General features: G+C 58.8%; 2 protein-coding genes across 4 annotated transcripts in view; both read left to right on the forward strand.

Annotated features, from left to right (window-relative positions):
* The window catches only part of NOS1AP (nitric oxide synthase 1 adaptor protein), a 36,690-nt gene extending 21,547 nt beyond the window's left edge, over positions 1-15,143 (forward strand). Inside the window, exons 3-10 of one of the 3 annotated variants that reach the window (XM_058842788.1) lie at positions 6,105-6,197; positions 6,563-6,636; positions 7,212-7,320; positions 7,498-7,639; positions 8,844-8,983; positions 9,505-9,672; positions 11,464-11,629; positions 12,191-15,143. In XM_058842788.1, the coding sequence (XP_058698771.1) occupies positions 6,105-6,197; positions 6,563-6,636; positions 7,212-7,320; positions 7,498-7,639; positions 8,844-8,983; positions 9,505-9,672; positions 11,464-11,629; positions 12,191-12,594 (1,296 nt within the window). In that variant the 3' untranslated portion in view covers positions 12,595-15,143. The remainder of the gene's footprint in view (positions 1-6,104; positions 6,198-6,562; positions 6,637-7,211; positions 7,321-7,497; positions 7,640-8,843; positions 8,984-9,504; positions 9,673-11,463; positions 11,630-12,190) is intronic. The other 2 variants (XM_058842790.1, XM_058842791.1) reach the window with 2 other exon arrangements.
* A 1,520-nt stretch (positions 15,144-16,663) lies between these two features.
* On the forward strand, positions 16,664-19,909 carry C7H1orf226 (chromosome 7 C1orf226 homolog; the record flags this gene model as incomplete). Its single annotated transcript, XM_058842837.1, is given in 3 exon segments — positions 16,664-17,346; positions 17,425-17,730; positions 17,829-19,909. Coding segments are annotated over 3 exon segments (1,482 nt in total), but the record flags the coding sequence as incomplete, so codon positions are not given.
* Positions 19,910-19,933: the final 24 nt, after the last annotated feature.

Here is a 19,933-nt window from a genome sequence, read left to right on the forward strand (position 1 = left end):
AGCATGGCCATGGCCAGATTTAGAGATGCACAGAAGAACTGGGGTGGGACCCCACAGTGGAGGGTGTGGGAGTCCTCAGACACAGGCAGCAGCTCAGCACTTTGGTAGGGTGGCTTAAAGCAGTGTTTTAAAAACGAGCTTCAGTCCATTATTGCTGCTCACATCGGTAAGCTGAGCAGGTATTTCAGCGTGCTCCCCTCCAGCCAGCCCGAGTCCCCTGAGGGTGTGAGGCACAGCCCGGAGTGCTGGGCTGGCAGCTGCTCTGAACCTTGCTCAGAAATTCCTGTTGGATGTGGCTGCCTGCCCTCCTGGGAGCTGCTGCCCAGCCAGCACAGCCCTGCCCGGGCAGCAGGGCACGCTGCCAGGGGCCCTTCTGCTTCTGGGCAGGGAGTGATGGATGCTGCTGGGGACCCTGGCAGGATCTGCCTCCCTCCCTCCCTCCTGCCCTGGGCTCTGGGGGAGGCAGCGCTGCCTCTGCTCCTGCCCAGCTGGCAGCTGGACACTGCCTGGTCCCAGCCTGGCACTGCAGCTGGACACTGCCCAGCCTGGCACTGTGGTCCAGCCCCAGCCTGGCACTGTGGTCCAGCCCCAGCCTGGCACTGTGGTCCAGCCCCAGCCTGGCACTGTGGGCTCTGCTGCTCTGCCCTGCTGCTGGCAGCCTGGCACTGGAGCTGAATCGTTCCCTTCTCCGCAGTGCTGCTCTCCCGGGCTGGAAGGCACGCTTCTCCCCGGTTATCCAGCAGGAGGAGGAGGGCAGGAGGTGTTCTGGCTGCACTCTGCCCCCGCTGCTTTGGCAGGAGAGTGGCACCCAGCTCTGGCTCTTGGCTCCCCCACAAAGAGCTGGGGCAAGCTGGTGCTGCCTTTCTGCTCCTCCTGCTTTCCCTGCCCAGCCCAGGCTGGCTTGGCATCCCTGGCCAGGAAAAAAGGGCCTTTCCCTTGCAGGTTCCTGTTCCCACACAGCCCATGGGTGGCTTCTGAGTCCCTACAGGGCTCTGGGGCTGGTGCCATCTCTTTGTGTGGCTCAGAAAAGCCAAATCCCCGTGCCCAGTGCAGAGCTGCCTTTGCCACCCCTCCCAGTTCCGGCTCTCAGGATCCCAGTAAGGTTTCTCTGGCTTCTCTCCTGGGCAGCTGCTGGACATTTCTGAGCTTTGCTGTGGCTCCCTGTGTTTCCAGCAGCAGGGATTGTCAGGTGCCCGCTGAACTGGAGCTGTCATTTTGTAATAAGTTAATTCTTGATCGAGAGCACAGCCCCCAGTGCAGGGAGTGCTGGCGTTAGCCTGGGCTGAGCCAGGGTTAAAGTCCAGCTTGGGAGGGATTTTATGAGGCTTTTTATGAGCTGCTGAGCCAGGCAGGGGAGCTCAGAGCTGAGGGTGCTGCCCAGGCAGCCCTGTGCATTCAGCACAGCTGCCTGGGGGCACCCACCTTCACCCACAGCTCCGTGTCCTTTCTGTGTGAACACACACAAATACAGCTTTCTGGCAAAAATAAAATAAAATAAAATAAAATAATAATAATAATAAAATGGATTTTATGAGTGCTTTTCCTTATGGTAGATTTTTGTCTCCTGCCTCCCAAGCTAGCAGAGCAGCAGTGAGTTTAGTGGGAATTGCTTTTTCCCTGTTAATTGAATTCTCAGAGCACTGCTCTTTCCCCAGTACAAGATACAAGCTCGTAACCTTTTTTATTCTTTTTTTTTTTCTTTTTTTTGAGGAGGGGGATAGGTGGTGGATGGGGACAGGGGCAGCTTGATGCACTTAGAGCAACTTCCTTTAAAAAATACTCTGTTTATTTGTATTCTGCTGACACAATGTGACCATAAAGCATTCCTGGTACCTTCCCTTACTTAACAACAGTGCTAGTGGGCAGACTTCAATTGTACCTGAGGCATTTTAGGCAGGCTGGAATGAAATGAGGGCATTTTTATTCAGGTTAACATTTTTCAGATGCCTGTGAATGTGGGGGGGTGACGGATCTAGAAAGACATCATCTCTCCTCCTCTGCCTGACCCTGTGTGCAGCGTGTTTTCTCACACTTGTGCTGCGTGGAAGCATCTTTCCACGGATGGGAGGGAAGCATCTTTCTAGGGATGCTGAGCTCTCCCTGCTTTTCACACATACCCATCACTCTGGGGCTCATGCAGAATTTTACTCCGAGCTGACAAGGTTCCATGTGCTCTCTATTAAGTGACATATGTTACTGGCTTCTCCAGCAAGGGCAGTTTGAACACTGCCGGTAGGAATGCGCTCTGCAGGGATGCATACACCAGCTGCCTTCTTTTCCTCCCAAAGTTATTTAAATACTGAGCTCTGCACAAAAGACAGATGTTGAAAATAGACTCCCACTAACCTGAGGCCGATGGGAAGGCTGCTGAGCTCAGATGGAGTACATGTTTCTCTTCCATTTGAAAAGATGAATTTTCAAATGTTTTTTTGTGGCAGGGTAAAATGAAGGGACAATCTTTATTCACTTGGTCAGATTTTATGAGTGATCTCGTACTTCTTTTGTGTTACTGAGACCACCTTTGCTTTTCCTCTCAAACAGTTGTGGGGGTTTTTAACTGATGTATCTCAGATGGCCACTTTTAGTCTTTACTCAAAAATTTTAATGCAGCTCTTAGAGCTTTAGTGGGGGACCGACTGTGGAGCTGTGCAAATCCAGGAGCAGATGATTTTGTTGTTTCCTTTTCCATTTTCTGTGTATTTCCCTGAAATTAATTCTTCTCTTTCTTCTGGCATTGCTATAAAGAAGAATTAATATAATTAACCCAATCTTGTAATATTATTACAGATATTTAAAGGTCCAGAAATATACCCGAGATGGGGGAAAATGCCTGGGTTGAAGGCTAAGAAAGCTCTTCTGTTACAGTTCTTAATTGGTTAGAAGTAGTTCAGTGAAATCCTGCATGGTGTGAAAGCAAAGGGAATCATGGGAATGCTGTGCAAATCCTCTTTCCTTTTTTGATTTCAAGCTGGATAATTATTTCTGTATCAGATCTTTATTAAGCCGTAGGCTGGGATTCAGCTCCCCAAGATGGAGCCATGGCTAGCTGAGCTTATCACGTATGAAATGGGTTTTTTCTCCCGAGGCAGTCACCAAATCGCAGTGCCCAGTGAGCGGGGGGTGGATTGCTGCCACCACTGCACCCAAACACAGAGACATTCCATCTTTGGGAGTGCAGGATACACTCCCAGCAAGGATTGGGTGCCACTGGAAACATGTGGCTTTCCTTTTCCTTGTAGGTCAGCCAGTGCTGCTTGTTCTGGGGCCAGCAGCAGGGGCTGGGGCTGTGCCACCATCTCAGAACCCCTTTGGCGGTGTTTCCAACCCTGCCATCACCTCCTCTGCTCTCCTCCAGCAGCAGGAGCAGCTAAAATCCTAATGCTCTGCAGCCCTCTGAAGCTTTCTCTCTTTGTTTTGCAGCAGGAGGAGGAACACTGACAAACATGGGCAGGCAGAGCAGATCTCTGTGCCTGGGCAGAGCTGTCATCAGGAGCAGATCTCTGTGCCTGGGCAGAGCTGTCATCAGGAGCAGCTCTCAAGGCAGGGAGGTCCTGATCAGCCGTGCAGAGATGTTCCTCCGTTAAGTGAAGGGTTTTGGTTTCACCCCTTGCAGTCTCTGTGGCTCAGATCTCGCTCAGAGGAACTGCACAGAGCTGACACTTCCTCAGACCGAGTTAGGGAGCCCCTCTGAGCCAGCAGTGGCATCTCCTGGCCCGTGGGACCCCGTGATTTCCCTGCACAGCCCCGGGATGCGAGAGCAGCCGGGCAGCTGCTGTGGTGCAGGAGGGGCCCTGTGGGATGTGGCTGCTCCTCCGTTCTCTCTGTGATTAAATGCTGCCTGGTGTCTCCTTGGAGCCCCTGTGGGCACGGGTTTGTTGGTGTTCTGCTGGCTGGAGCTGCCCTTTGGGTGGGACAGCTCATCCCTGGGGCTCCCCTGAGCCTCAGAGCGGGCAGCAGCTCTGTGAGCACACGGCTCAGCCTCGCACGGAGCTCGGCTCTCCTCTCGCTGGCAGGATAAAGGCCTGGGTTTAGGGAAGGGTTTAACAAATCTCTCTGCTCGGTCCTTCTGAGAATTTGACTGCTTGGTTTCCAGTGGGTTTTGCTGGAGTTTTGTGTGACCCATCAGCACAAGGGGCAGCGTGGCAGAGGCTCAGCAGCTCTTCCCGCAGCGCTCCCCAGAACTGCCAGGCTCAGGGCGAGCTCGGGCAGAAGCCCTTGCCTGCAGCCAGGGATTGTGGAAGCCTCTCCAAGGAGCTCTGCATGATTCTGTCCCTGAAATGTGCCAGAGCTGCGTAGTGTCTTTGCTGAAACCTCCTGGCCTGTCTGCATTGCTGTCCTGTTTGAGTTGCTCACTCAAAAGCCAGGCTAAAATTAGTCTGTCTTACCCTGAGACATCTTCCTCTGTTCAGCTGCATCAGTTGGCACTTGGGGTAGCCCAGAGTAGAAACCCCCCAGCACAAGGAGCTGCGAAATGCAGCTGGATGTGTATAATCAGTGATGGTCAGGACCAATAAATCAGGCAGCAGTGCCCAAGGTGCCGTGCAGTCACCCTGGATGCTGCAGAGAGCTTCCAGATCAGCCCTGCAGCTGCTGGAAAATCACACACAGAGCCTCAGAAAGGACTGGGTTCATTACTCCAGGGCAGTCAGGCCAAAGCTCATCTTTTCAGGGCTAAATCAAGACATTCCTTTAGTGTGAGGTGCCACCAGCCTAGTGTCCTGACAAGACACAAAGAAGGGGGTCTTGAGTGCATTTTCACCTCTGCTGGAAACGGTGGGGATGGTTCTTGGAAGCCCCCACGCGTGGGTTCTTTGGTGAGACCCTTCTCCATGAGGAACATGGAGAATGCAAGCAGCATTTGGGGATGTGCTGGGGGCTTTGAGGCTGACCAGAGCCTCGGTGGGAGCTGGGCTCTGCTTTCTCCAGCCCATGGCTTCAGCCCCAGCGTGGGTGGGCTTGCCTGCTCACTGCTCGGGGGAGGGCAGAGCAGCTCTCCAAAGCTCCTGAATCCCCCACCCCCTTCAGCCTCTGTAAAACAGCTTTGAGGAATTGCACTTTCAGGTCTTTTATCATTTGATCACAGGTCAGGGCCAGCAGCTTTTCCTGCCTGCTGGCTCTGGCTGCCAGAGCTGATGCATCACGCACTGCTGGCAGTGTCACAGCGAGCCTGGCGTGGGCACTGCTCCCTCTGCACTGCCCAGAGCATGGGAGGGGACATCAAATCCTCACCTCGGGCGGGCGAGGGGCAGCATGCAGGGCTTTTCCTGGGCACAGAGGGTCTGTCCCCTGGCCCACAGCTCCATGCAAGTGGGACCAGCAGATCAGGTGCCTGATGTGGCTGCACCTGTGGCAGACCAGTTATGGGACTCCTCAAAAGTGCCACAGCAGGATCAGCCCAAATGGACAACTTAGCCTGCTCCTGCCAGCCTTCTCCCCACTGGGAACACTCTAAATGCCAGAGTGGGTGGATTTGGGGGGAATCTCATTCTCTCCCCAGGCCAGAGCAGAGCTTTGTGTTTAGTCACTGATCTTTGGAAGTTCCCGTTGGGATTTTTTCCTGTCCGGTGACTTCTAATTGAAGTGGATGATTGCATTATCCCATCTCCCCTGGAGGGGTTCACAGAATCCTCAGCAATCACCTTCAGTTTTACAGTGAGCCCAAAAATACCCAACTCAAAATGCCATTTCACTTTCCAGAGCTCAGCAATGGCCACAAGCCAGCGGGGCAAGCGCAGCCAGGCTGCAGATCCCTGGGGACAGGGATCTCCCCAGCTTCCTCTGCGGAGGCACAGCCCTTCAGAGGGGCACAGCAAGTGCCTTTCAAACACAAGCTAACATTCCCAGCAGCATCCTGAGCTGGGTAAAACATTATCCACACCCAGGGGCTGGATTGCTTCGGTGTGTGCTCCTCCAGATGCTGGGCACGGGGACACTGCAGGCAGAAAGACCCCCTGTCCTGTCCTAGCATGGATGTACAGGCTGATGTGGGAGCAGGAAAACCTGTCCCTGTCCCTCTTGCCCCCTCCTGTCAAAGCCTCTTCACCCCTCGCTGGGGCTGGCCTGGCACAGGAAGGCTAATTCAGGTGTTCTTCCATCTCCTGCAGTATGAGTTTAAAGCCAAGAATATCAAGAAGAAGAAGGTGAATCTCATTGTGTCGGTGGATGGTGTGAAGGTCATCCTGAAGAAGAAGAAGAAGGTAGGCAGCACCAGTCCCTGGGGCAGCAGAGCCCCTCCCCTCCTGCTGCAGGGACCTGCAGCATCCTTGAATTTCTGGGAAACCCTGGTGGGCTGGGAGAGGGAGGGGTGGGCTGGGGTCAGCCTCATGTGAGTGATGTTCCTGCAGGGTGGCTGAGCCAGTCCTGGTGTGGTGCAGAAGGGGCTCAGGGGCCCTGTGGGAGGTGATTTGGGATGTGGCTGGTCCCGAACAGGACCCGACCCTCAGCAAAGGGCTGCAGGGGAGGGGCAGCAGAGCTGTGACAAGAGATTCCCAAATGTGTCCCTGGACTGTCTCTGTGCCCTGTCCTTGTTCTCAAGGACAGCATCTGACGTGCTAATTTTCAGCTCCTTTCATTGCAGAAAAAAGAATGGGCGTGGGATGAGAACAAAATGCTCGTCATGCATGATCCCATCTACAGGTAAGGCTGTTGGGTGAGGGGACAGAGGCTTGCATGGCTCTGCCGTGCCCCTTGCCCACACCACAGCCCTGCTGGCCACTGGAGAGCCATGGGCGGCTCATGGCACTTCCCAAAGTCCCCAGCTCTCCTCCTCCACCTTGTTCCCAAAAGCCAAGGGCAGGGGGTGTCTGTCCCAGGGAGGCCAAATTGGGGTGAGAGAGGCCCCCAGCCGTGCTGGGAAGGGGGTGGCAGCAGCTGGGCAAAGCATCCAGCTCTGTCAGCAGGCCAGGAGTGGGCTTGGCTCTTCTCCATCCCTGGAGGGCTCCTGGGCCACTGACGCTGTCCCTGGGGGCTGAGCAGAGAAGTCCCGTGCTGCCTTTACAAAATGTTTGCTGCTGCTGAATCAGCAGGCACATTTTCCCAGCTGAGGTAAAACCACTGCCAGAAAAATTTCGGATGGGCGTTAGCAGGGATGTGCTGCAGAGGTTGGGCACGTGCCAGCACCCCGTGCCATGGGAAGCATTGCTTGTGGCCTTGGCAGTCTCCTGGGCATGTGGGTAATGGGTGTGCTCACATCCTGCATTCTGTCCTTGCAGGATATTCTATGTATCTCATGACTCCCAGGACCTAAAGATCTTCAGCTACATTGCCAGGGATGGCTCCAGCAACGTCTTCAGGTGCAACGTCTTCAAGTCCAAGAAGAAGGTAAAGATCTCACATCTCATCCTGGTGTAGTCCGGGCGGAGCAGCCGGGGCAGGGCCCCGTGGCGCTGCCCTGGAGCTGCCGGCCCAAGGGTGTGAGACCCCCGAGGGCTGTGCCAGGCTGGGGGTCAGCGTGCAGAGGCAGCCCCGCTGCAGGCGCATCCCCACGCGCTCCCGCAGAGCCAGGCCATGCGCATCGTGCGGACGGTGGGGCAGGCGTTCGAGGTGTGCCACAAGCTGAGCCTGCAGCACACGCAGCAGAATGCCGACGGCCAGGAGGACGCGGACAGCGAGAGGAACGGAGACGACCTGGACGTGCCAGGTACGGCACAGAGGAGGATCTGTGGGGTGGTGTGGGGGCCCAGGAGCCTGGCAGATGTGGGGCACAGAGGGACTGTCCCCCCACGCTGCCCCTTGGTGGCTGACACCTCTGGGCGATGGATTTGCACTGCAGCCTGGCCCGCTGTGCTCCAGGCTCAGGCTGGGATCTTGCCCAGCAAGGACCCGTCTGGAGGTGTTAGCTCAGGCTGGGATCTTGCCCAGCAAGGACCCGTCTGGAGGTGTTAGCTGTGATGCTCTCAGACATGCCCCTTGCTGAGAGCCCATTAGCAGTGCCCAGGGCTCTGCTCTGTGCTTGGCTGCACACGCTGCAAACATCGCCCCGCTGCTGCTCCCGCACAGGAGGCCCCAAGCACAGACCCTCCTCGTGTCCCCAGGCATGGCCGGGTCTGGGCCAGCTCTCTGCAATTCCCAGAACAGACATTGCCGTGTTTGTAGTCTCCCATCAGGCTGTCAGGGCTGCAGGCAGGCTGCAGAGCCCAGTCTCTCTCAGCCCTGTGGGTAGAGGGTGCAGGGGTGCCTGACCGGGGAGCTGCTGCTCCAGCCCCACCACCCTGAGCTCTGCAGGGTCCCAGCCTTGCTCCTTGTGCTGGAGGGGAGGCAGAAGTTTTGTGAGAGGGTCATCAAACCCTTGCAGTGCCAGGCAGAACACTGGCAGGTCTTGTGTGTGGATTCCCTGCCGTGCCCTGCCATGCTGAGGGCTGGATCCCCCACATCCCAACAGGAGCAGCCTGGGCTGGGCTGTGGTTTCCTGCTCGCCTATGTGAGCAGTGCTGTCCTGGTGACCTAATCATCGGGCTGCCCTGGGCCGCTCATTGTTTGCTTTTCCTCCACACAATGTCCCAGCCACGATATGCAGCTCCCCGGGGAATTCAGAGCATCTGTTTTTTGTTTTTCTTTCCCGTAATCTCTTGTTTACCTTTCTTCAGCTTTATCTGTGTTTTCTGTTCTCGGTGGCCCGTTTGTCCCACACCAGGGCTTTTGGCTGCCGTGTCCCAGGTTTGGTGTGCTGGGGCTGGGGTTTGGCTGCAGCCTCCTCCCGAGCAGCAGCAGCAGCAAGGGCAGCCGTGTCTGTGCACCCGCTTCCCGCAGGGCTGGAGGGTGGGTGGCACCGTGGGACCCTCTGTGGGCATCGCTGCCCATGCCAGGGCAGCCTGAGGTGCAGCAGGCCGTGCCCTGTCCTGCAGCCTGCCGCCTCTCCGGCGTGGACAGAGCGGCCACCTCGGCCGAGGAGACCGACATCGACGCCGTGGAGCTGCCGCTGCCTGGAGCCGACATCCTGGACTTCAGCCGCGGCGTCACCGACCTGGATGCCGTGGGCAAGGAGGTGGGTGCCACGCCGGGCCCAGGGTCCCCGCCCTGGGGGGTGTCACAGCCCCAGCCCCACTGCCCTGACCTGCATCCCTCGGGGGTCAGCAGTGATGGCGCAGCGTTCCCCAGCTCCAGGATCAAAGGCTGCCCTTTGGCTGGGGCCCAGGGCACTCCTGCAGAGCGCCGTGCTGGGGCTCGGCTCTGTGCAGCCACACGGAAAGGGGAATGGGGCAGAGCTGATAGGGATTTTTTTCCCACCAAAAACACAAAAATAAAATACTTTTTTGACACGGTGGAAATTCCCACGGGAAGCATCAGCCTTTTTGGGAGTCTTCTATCTAAAGTATTTGGGTTGTTGTTGAAACTGAAAAAGTACTGTTTTCAAAGGTTGTAAGCACCCTCAGCAAAGCGTGCCTTAGCTTTGAGTGCAGCTGCTTCTCTTCTGGGTCTTCTGGGCAGCTGCTCTGTGCCAAAGCTCGTGTGTGGCTCTCTGGGGTGAGTGCCAGGGGATCACACCTTCAACTTTGTGTTTTGCAGAGCTGCCTCCACCCTGAAGATATCCTGACAGCGTCACCCAAGATGCTGCTGCCCTCATCTGCCCAGCTGCCCGACCTGGGAACACCACTCTCTGCCCACCACCAGATGCAGCTTCTCCAGCAGCTCCTGCAGCAGCAGCAGCAGCAGACACAAGTGGCCGTGGCACAGGTTCTCCCCTCCGTTCTTTCCCGGGGGCAGCGGCAGGGCTGGGGCACACTGCTGGGGCACACTGCTGAGCCCCTCGGTGCTGCTGGAGTCTCCTGCCTGGAGGCAGTGTTGAAGGCAGGCAGCTCCGAGGGGAAGGAGCTCCGTGAGGTGCTGGCTCTGCTTTGCCTCCAGGTGTCTGGGGCCCCTGCCCCTGGCTGCTCTCCAGTGCCCCAGTGGCTGCTGTGTGCCTGGGCTGTGCAGCTGGCTGCTCATTCTCCATCAAGCTGTTTCTCACTGAAGCAGCTCTGGCTGCTTTATCCAACTCATTACCTGAGCTTTACTTGTTCCCTGACCCCTCACAGAGCTCGCTGCAATTCATCAACTTTCTTCGTGGCCCGAGCCATGGGCTCCAGCAGCCTTTGTGCTGCCCCATGGCTTCGCTCCTCTCGCATCAGTAGATCAGTATTTGTTGATCAGTTCTGGTTGAGCTGCTGCCTCCAGAGCCCAGATGCCTTTTGGGGTCACAGACTGCCCAGTTGCTTTCACCTCTGGAAGAGGGATCTGCATCCTTGGGGAATCCTTTGTGTCTGTCCAAGTACAGTGTTGCTCACAATCCAAAAGGCTCCACGGTGCCTGCTCAGAGTGTGAAATATTGCACCCCTTGCTCTTGGGCTGGCTTCACGGAAGGCTGTAAATCCCAGTCCTTTGCCTGCTCTCTTGTCACTCTCAGGCTCGCTGTGCTTCAGCTCAGCTCTGCCAAGGGCACTGCTGTGCCACCTCGCTGGCCACATTTGGGCCATCGTGGGGGACAGATGGCCCCCAGGGGCCCTGCAGCTGCAGCAGTAGCTCACAGCTTGGCAGGTACAGAGAGCTTCCTCTTCTTCCTCAAGGTCACTTTCTAGGCCACAGTAAAATAGCCTTTTGTGTTTGCTGGGGATATTTTTGTTTTGGGGTTATTTTTGGTTTGGATATTTTTTTTTAATTTAGTTGTAAATCTGTGCTTTCCTGGTTCCAGTCCTTGCTGGAGCAGTTGTAGGAGTTGTGGGTGGGTGCCAGGAAGGGGTGCTGAGCCAAAGTGGCCCCCAGGTCACTGCTGTTCCCTCGTGCAATGTACATTTCTGGGGCTCTCCTTACTGGAATGCAGATCAGAGAGCTGCCCTGGGCAGGAGGGCACCTTCCTCCTCGGGGGCACAGCTCTGGGGACACAGATGTTCCTACAGGGGTAGTTGTGCTGAAATCAATGGTGGTCTTTCCCATCTCCCAGAGCCAGACTGAGCAGCCAGCTCGCACCCCAGAGCCGTCCCTGCTCAGCAGCTCCCTGCCATGGGTGCTGCTCCAGCCCCTCCTTGCACAAAGGCCACTGGCTGGGCCCTGTTTCTGGGAAAGCTGCCCAAAAAGACAAAAAGACAGTGCTTCCAGGGCCAGCACCCTCACACCGCAGCACCATGCAGTGTGTGGAGCCTGTCTGCTCTGCCGTGCCCCTCTGGCTCCTCCTGGGCTGCCCTTTCCAGGCACACCCTCGTGCAGCTCCTGTGCACCACGGCAGCTTGGTCAGTCCACCTGGCCTGGAGCTCGTCCCTCAGGGAGGCAGGGGACAGTGAGCCCTGGAGCTCGTCCCTCAGGGAGGCAGGGGACAGTGAGCCCTGGGGTGGCACTGCCCGCACGCCCCCGTCACATCCGCAGTGCCCATGGGGAATGGCTTGGTCGCCGTTCCTCGTGGCTGGGGTGCTGCTGAGCCCTGGGACGTGAGCAGGGGTGGCCAGAGCCCTCAGCCCTGGGTCTGCCCCTGCTCACCCGCTGTGTCCTGCCCAGGTCCACCTGCTGAAGGACCAGCTGGCAGCAGAAGCGGCGGCACGGCTGGAGGCCCAGGCTCGTGTGCACCAGCTGCTGCTCCAGAACAAGGACCTGCTGCAGCACATCTCGCTCCTGGTCAAACAGGTGCAGGAGCTGGAGCTGAAGCTGGCGGGGAACACGACCAGTAAGCGCTGCCACCCGTTCCTCTCCCCTCGCCACTAGCCAGGGCTGCGGGGGACACACACGTGGGTGTTTGTCTTGGGGTTTTTGTGCATTTCCAGTCATTTATTTCAGAGGGTTATTTGTGCCCTTCTGGCCTGCCTTGTGTGTGTGCAGCAGGGTGCTTGCATGCAGCGTGGGAAGGGGCTTGGGGAGGGCTGTATGGACAGGTAGTCACCTACCTCCATCAGCTGTACGTCCGCTTTCCCCGGTGGCTGCATGCTCCAGGCCAGCTCCATACCTGCCCAAGAGCCCCTACGTGACCTTCCTCTCCAGCAGATGTGGCCATCAGCTCTCTTCAGGAGCTGGGCTGGAAGATGGTTAACTTCTTGTCCTGCAGAGCTGTCCCTTTGCTGGCCAGCAGCAGCTCCTGGCATTAGTGACACCAAATAAGCCCCTCAAAACAGCGAGAGTGGAGAGGCTGATACTCAAATGACCCCAGACTGTCCTCCTCCGGCCAGTGTGCAGCCAGCCGTGGTGGCCAGGGATGCCCAGGCGAGCTCTCAGCCGTGCCCTTCTCTTGCAGCAGGCTCCCAGGACAGTCTGCTGGAGATCACCTTCCGCTCCAACGCGCTCCCCGTCCTCTGCGACCCGACCACCCCGCAGCCCGAGGACACTCACCCGCCGCCGCTGGGCCCCAGCTCGGCTTTCCCCAGCGCCGTGGGCAGCCCCATAGGTAGGAACGACTGTCTGGTGAAGCTGGAGTGCTACCGCTTCCTGCCGGACTCGGGGCCGCCCGGCCCGGAGCCAGCCCTGGGCAGCCTGGAGCTCATCAAGTTCCGCGAGTCCGGCATCGCCTCCGAGTACGAGTCCAACACGGACGAGAGCGAGGAGCGCGACTCCTGGTCCCAGGAGGAGCCGCCGCGCCTGCTCCACGTCCAGCCCAGGCAGGACCTGGGCGACAGCCTGGAGGACGAGATCGCGGTGTAGGGGTCAGAGGAGGCGGTGCAGAGCAGCCAGGACCTGCGGGGGCTGGGAAGGAGCCCCACGGCCCTGGCAGGGACGGGGCAGCCCGGAGGGAGGGGGCAGAGCAGGGAGCGAGTGGAGGTGAGGATGGAGCCGTGTGCCGGGCGGGCTGTGCTCCGGCGGGCGAGGGCTTGTGCACTGAGCTGCAGCATCCCTGCTTTGCAGCAGACACCGAGCTGACAGCTCCTTGTGCTCCCCTCTGGGCCCATCTCCCTTCAAACTGTGTGTCCAGCTGAGGCAGAGTGAAGGACTGCGGCTGGATTAGCCCCTGCTGCTGCTGCTGCTGGGGAAGCAGTGAAGCAGAGGAAGGGTTTTGCTGGGGGAACAGGAGAGCAGTCTAGGGCAGTGAGCGGGGACCGAGGGGACAGCTCCGAGGTGGTGAGCAAGGACAGAGCAGCTGGTCAGGCTCTCTGCATGGTGGGCAGGCTGGGGGATGAGTACAGGACCATGCTAGGTGAGGGTTGGTGACAGTGCACTGTCAGAGTGGGTCTGTGAGTGAGAAGTGAGGCATTGAGGGACAGTGGGGATGAGCCTGGAAAGGATTTGAAGGGGTGAGCTGAGTTTGCACAGGCTGGCCAGGTGCAGGCAGCTGCTGGCAGGGGGCTGTGGCATTTCCAGGACAGGGTTTTTCAGTGCCAAGGCAGGTGGAGGGTGTGCAGGCAGAGTCTGCTCCGCTGCCAGGCTGGAGCAGAGAGGAAGGCACAGCGCAGTGTGGAGCAGGGAGCCAGGGCATGCAGCACCAAGCTGTGGAGTGTCCTCCCCCTAATCATCTAATCCTTTGGCTCCTCAGCCAAAGCCTTTTTCGTGCTCTCAAGTCACATTTTCAAGCACTTCCCATCACCACAAACTCCCTGCTTTGCTTTATAGACAAACCCTCCCATTTCCAAGCCGTTGTTTTGCCCCAGACCAAGCCTGGGAGCTGCAGTGCTGGCATTGGCACCTTCAGGGATGAGCACACTTCCAGCCCTCGATGGAGAGTGAATTGCTGCTGTCCACAGGGGTGCTTCATCACACCTCTGGTTTGCACCCTCTGGAAAAGTGAATCCAAATCCTCAGGGTCCCCCACCAGCCCTCGAGACACTTATGGCTGAAAGCCATCTGTGGGGGCCTGCAAGGGATCCAGAGCTTGTTCCTTTTCTATCACCTGCCTGGTGCTGAGCCTCTAAGAGGCCATGATTGAAGGGGTATGAACCAAAGTCCTGATGTCCACCCTGCTTCATGTGGAAGCACTCAATGAGGTGGGGATTTGGCACAGTTTTCCTCCCCATCCTCCCTCCTATCCTGCTTCTGCTTTGCTTTGTTGCTTGCTACTCTCACTTTCGCCAGCTCTGTCTCTGCTCAGTCTGCCTGCAGCTAACCCCTGGCTGGCACCAGCTCTGGGGCTCCTCCAGGGCTCAGCCTGGCTGCTGAGGAAGGTGCATCACTGCTCTCTGGTCCGGTGCCCTTGGGGCTGAGGGCTGCTGAGGAGAGGTGTGTGGATGAGATCCCGGGGTCAGCACGAGCTGTGCTATGCACCCTCCACCACACAAGACTGGATGGACTTGAGGAACTAGAGGGTCTAGTGGGAAGGAAAGAAGGACATGTTTCAGTGTCCCCAGCAGTGCCTGGTGTCCAGGGGAGCTCTGCACCAGCCACAGAGCAGGCAGAGTGGGAGAGGGTGCTGTTTGGTACGTGGTGCTCCTGTCCTCCAGGCACCACTGTCTCCATGTGCCCTGTCCCACATGGCTGTGGGGACAGCTGTGTGCCAGCCCCTCTGCTGGGGAGCCAGCATCCCACTGCCAGCTTGCAGCAGCTGAAGGTGCAGTCAAGGGGTGTGAGGCTGCTCCAGCTGGGAGGGAGAGGTGGGCATGACAGCAAGCACGAGGCATGGCGCTTACAGGGTAGGGAGGGTTGAGCTTGGACAGGGATTTCGGTGTGGGCAGACAGATCATTCAGGGGAAAGGACAGCAGGAGCTCAGCTCTACACATGAAGCAGAGAAGGGAGAGCCTGAGAGGAGCAGCAGCAGGCCAGAGGTCTCTTCCAGGCTGGGCTGCCTCAGGAAGCAGGTGGGGGAATCATCTCCTGGGCCACCGCTCCAGTCCATCCCTGCCGCACACACAGGGCTCAGGCCGTGTCCCGTGAGGGGCTGTGGGGACCAGCTGTGGCCTCGGGCTCCTGCCCCACACTCTGCCCACAGGGGACAGTGGCAGGTGCCCCCCAGGCCGAGGGGGTGCTGCCAGGGCTGGGTGGGATGCTGCCAGCCTCATGCTGCACCGTGGGTGTACACATGTAAATGACCCCTCCTAAGTCAGCACTGCCTCCAAGACTCCTCTCTAGCCTCTCACTTTTGTTATGGACCTTGACAGGGGTTTTATAGCTATATTTTTTGTCCTTTCTTTTCCTACAACTGTCGTATTACTAACTGTTGACTCAATCTGTCTGGGAAGCCAATCTGTCAATGTAAGTGCACTTAACCCTTGGGTGTTGTCATTAGTCAACTGGCTTTTGCTAAATAAATCTTTCTATTTCTCAAGGCTTTCTGTTGTCTCTTTCTTCTCACTGACTCTGTCTTTCTGTACTTCCTTCCCTCTCCATGCTGGTTGCCAGCAGTGGCATCCTCTGGCCTTGCAGAGACCCCCTCCAACCTAAGCTTCCTCTCCTGTGGGACCCCTGCTTGTGGTGCCAGCCACAGGATGCCCATGAGAGCGAGGTGCCCAGAATACTGCTGGGAGTAGAGGCGTTTCAGTCCTGCCCTTCAGCCACTGCACATCACAGGCTTGTCTCAGGGCTGATCCAACAGCTTGAGGGAGCCAGGGGCTTCCTGGCATCTGCAGAGCTCCCCACGGAGATTCAGAGGTGCTAATCCGCACTTCCAGGGGCTCGGGAAATCTTTTATTGCTGGAGAAGGAAAAGTAGGGAAGAGGTCTCTTAAAGGATGGCAGAAGTGTTGTGCAGGCAAGAGCAGCGCACAGGCAGGAGCCGGCTGCTCCTGGAACAATTCATTCTGCTGCTGGCAGGAGCGGTGGAACAGTGCCCTCCCGTGGCAGCCGCCTGGCTGGTGGGACTGCACGGGCACCCCGGGGGCTGAACGGGCACCCCGGGGGCTGAACGGGCACCCCGGGGGATGAACGGGCATCCCGGGGGCTGAACGGGCACCCCGAGGGATGAACGGGCACCCCGAGGGATGATCGGGCACCCCGGGGGCTGCACAGACACCCCGGGGGATAAACGGACACCCCGGGGGCTGCACAGACACCCCGGGGGCTGCACAGACATCCCGGGGGCTGCACAGACACCCGGGGGATGCACGGACACCCCAGGAGCTGCAAGGACACCCCAGGGGCTGCACGGACACCCCGGGGGCTGCACAGACACCCCGGGGGATAAACAGACACCCGGGGGATGCACGGACACCCCGGGGGCTGCAGCCTCCTGTGCCTTGAGCTGCTGCTCCCCCAGGAGCTCAGGCCTGCAGGAGCCCTTTGCAGCCGTAGCCCTTCTGGAGCTGTGCTGGATGTGGGTCCTGAGCAGCCACGCTGTGGGGAGGATGGGGCAGCACTGGTTGCCATGCTGGAGCACAGGCTGGCACTCGGAAGCTGTGGGTTTGTCCTGGACAGTGATGCTGGCTCTGCTGATGGCCAGCCGGTCCCTCTTGGGCTGGAAATCATCTGGGGAGCCAGAAGAGAGCTCTTCAAGAGGTTGTGAGGCTGCTTGCACCCCTGAGAGGTGTCCAGGCTGGAGGAGAGGCTGCCCAGGCACTGCTGGGTGGCTCTCTTGGTGCAGATAATCGCTGTAGGATGAACCCCAGGGCAGGTAGATGCTGCAGGTGCAGCAGGGAGCTCTCTGTTCAGCAGGACTGTGCAGCCACAGAAGGCAGAGGAAAGGGCCTGCAGTAAGTTGGGCATCCCTGTAAGAGTCCAGCCCACCACGAGGCTGGAGCAGTGCTGGGAGCCCTTCCTCTCTGCCCGTCCCATGGGATGTGGAGAGGGCTGTCTCTGTCCCAGGATGTGCCCCTGGCATGCAGAGGTAGAGCTGGACAGAGGATGCTGATGGGCAGTGAGGCTCCAGAACAGCTCACCCAGGAGCTCACCCAGGAGCTGGCTGGAGCCATCACAAAGACCCACACTGACACAGAGGCAGCCACAGGGCTGTGAGCTGGCACTCCTGGGGGCAGCCCCCACAGCTTCAAGGATTCGTGTTGGGAAGACATGGTGGAGAATCCGGTGTAGCTCAGAGGTGGGGTGTGATTGCAGAGCGCTCTCCCCAGCAAGCAGCTGCTGCCACCACCAGAGACAGCCTGGGCTGAGCTGAGGGAGCCATGGTGGGGTGGGCAGTGCAGAGCCCAAACTGTGGGTGCCCCGAGAGGAGGCCCCGTGGCTTTACCAGGGTGTGGCTGACAAGGGACCCCCATGTGAGTCCCATGTCTTCAGGCAGCACGACAGGTCTGAGCAGGGGGTTGGCAGCACACCTCCCCTGGCAGTGTTGGAAGGGACACTTCCCTCCCACACCTCTTCCCTTGCCGTTCCCCTGGTAAATGCTCGCTTGCTCTCTCTTTTTCCACAACCTGCTTCCCAAGTCGCTTGGTGTCAGGTAAGAGAAGCTCTCAGCGTGTTGGCAGTGCCAATGTGGAGCCCTGGGCTCGCTGCTATCCTGTCTTGCCCCACGCTGGTCCCCCGTGCATGCACTTCCCTGGGCAGCCCTGGCATGCCCTGGCTGCCCACAGCCTCTGCAGGGCTGTAGGAACATCCTCCCAGTCCCCAAATTTGTGTTCCCATGGTGCTGGCGGGCCGGCGCTGCTGGGATCCCCCCTCCAGCCTGGTTCACGTCCTGTCTATTCCCTTTCCTCCTCCAGTGGACCAGAGCATGTTTGAGAACGCCAGCGCCGGCACAGCACCCACGCCACGGGCCCAGCACGTCCCTGCCGCGGCGGGCACCCTGCCCCAGCCCTGCCGGCCCGCTGGCAGCCAGCACCTCCGCAACCTGGGCAAGGCCGTGGGTGCCAAGGTGAGCGACCTCCTGCGCCGCAAGGAGCCGGCCGGCCTGCCCGGCGTGGGAGCCATGGAGGTGAACGCCAGCGCGGGCGCCATGCTGGGCACGGGACAGCCGGCTGCCGAGGATGGGTGAGTGTCCCCGCACTGTGCACCCTGTGCAGGGCCATTGGGACAGGCTGGAGGGGCCCAGCATGGGGCTGTGTGCAACTGTCCCTCTGTGCTTGCAGGGCTGTGGGGCTGGATGCCTTTCCCCGGCTGGAACCCCCGCCCCCCATCACCAAGAAGCGGACGCCGCGCGCTCTGAAGACCCCCCAGGACATGCTCATCGCTCCGCAGCCGGAGGGGACCAGCATGGGGAGTGGCGTGGAGGAGCCTCCCGAACCACCCACAGCCCACCCTGACCCCACAGAGGAGCAGCTGGGGATGGGGGACCCGTCTCCTCCAGAATGCCCTGGGGTCCCCAGCGTGACGGGCGCCCTAGAGCCCGCTGGGGACCAGCCTGCCAGTGCCTTACCCGTGCCCGACCTCATCCATAAGGGCAGCCGGGAGAGCCAGTGGCCAGTGGGTGAGAGGGCCACTGAGATGTCACCCGGCACAGAGAAGCCCTCACGGAGAGCGGGGCTGGAGCACGAGCCACCAGGGAGCACAGGACGGCCAGAGCCACGTAGCCCTGGCTGGGAGGTGGAGGGGACCCATCCTGACCTACTGTCCTTTGAGTAGCAGTGGGTAGCTGTGACACGGGCACCGTGGGGGCTGGCTCTCCCAGACTTGTCTCTTGCTGCCACTTGCCTTTCCTGGGGTGAGTATTTTGGAAAGGGGGAAGCCTCGGGGTGGAAGGAGCCATTGCTGCCCGGTGTGGGCTCTGGGGAGCCACGACAACCCGCTTCTCCCCAAATTCCCAGGAGGGGCACAGCCTGTCTCGCCATGGCTCCTGCAGTCCCATTCTGGGCCTATTCACCCTGGTCAGTGCCAAGCTCCTGTCCTGCCACAGTGCCACTGCCACCCTGTCTGCTGCCAGGAGCCTTGCTGAACTGGGGACCAAGGGGGTGTGTGGGGGTAGAAGTGCCAGCCTGCCCCAAACCCCATCAGCTCTGAGCATCCTGTGAGCATCCCACGAGCACCACACACTCCTCCGTGTCTGCACTGGCTGCCTTGGTCCAGAGGATTTCCCAGCTTGTCATGTGCTTGCTGAGATTCCCCATGCTGGGGTAGCAGCAGGCTCACCCAGCCCTAGTGCCTGGTGCCAGCGAGCCAGGACAGCAGATGTGTCCAGGGCCTTCTCCAGGTGCTGGAATCGTGGTGTTTCTCTGCTGAGTGCCATCTCCTTGCAGACCTGAGCTCTGGCAGGGCACAGGGCTGGGCAGCTGGGACTGTGCAGCTGCTGGCCAGAGGCTCTGGCAGGGAGCTGAGCTCTCTGTGAGACCCCCTTCCAGCTCCTGCTTGTTTCCTGGTCTCATCCCAGCCACCATGGACAGAACTGTCCAGGCAGGCAGCCCTCTCCATGTGGGCCAGTGTCACTGCTCCCCTTTATTTCCTGGGACAGTGGTCTCTGTGAGACTGGGCACGAAGCCAGTGCAGTCCTCTGATACTGCTGTACGAGTGTTCTGCCGTGGATTACAGGAGGGGTTAGCCAGCCTGTGCCAATGCAAGGAAGCAGCTGTGAGATGGAACTTTGTGCTTAGAGCTTTTATGTACATCCTCACCACAAAGGTGGTTTTCAGAGGAAAAGCTCCAAAGCCCCAGGTCGGGTTGGAGGAGCCCAGGAGCTCATGGATAGGCCTGCTCACAGCTCCTGGGCCACTCAGGGTGGTTGGGCTGAAGCTTCCAGCACCCAAAGCCACGCTGTCCCACTGAAGGAAGGAAGCTGTGAGCATGGATCCCATTGCCCTGGGAGCAGCCAGCCGTGTCCTTGCCGTTGGAGCAGTGATGCCATCCATGGTGGCTCTGGGGCCCTGCAGCTCTCAACTCTGGGAGAGCCCTGCTCAAGAGTGAGGGATGCAGAGCTGCACAGAGCCCGTGTCACCCTGTGACAATGTGATCACGCTGTGCATGGCCGCCTCCACACACAGATACAGGGTGTGTGTGTGCTGCCCAGCTCTGCACTGCAGTGCAGGTGTTGATGGAAACAGCTTGTAGCCCCCTCTGAAGAACCAGCATCTTCCATCACTGTGATCCCAAGGGAACCTTCTTCCCCTTAAGGGAGGGTCGTCACTTACAGCCGGCCCAGTCCCTTTATTTATGTTGTCAGCGTGCTTGTGTGTGGTTTGGGACAAGAGATGCAGATTGCACAATAAATTTTCTTTTTCTTTTTTACCCACTGATGTGTGGCATT

The sequence above is a fragment of the Poecile atricapillus genome, chromosome 7, assembly GCF_030490865.1.
Source record: "Poecile atricapillus isolate bPoeAtr1 chromosome 7, bPoeAtr1.hap1, whole genome shotgun sequence".
NCBI lineage: Eukaryota > Metazoa > Chordata > Aves > Passeriformes > Paridae > Poecile > Poecile atricapillus.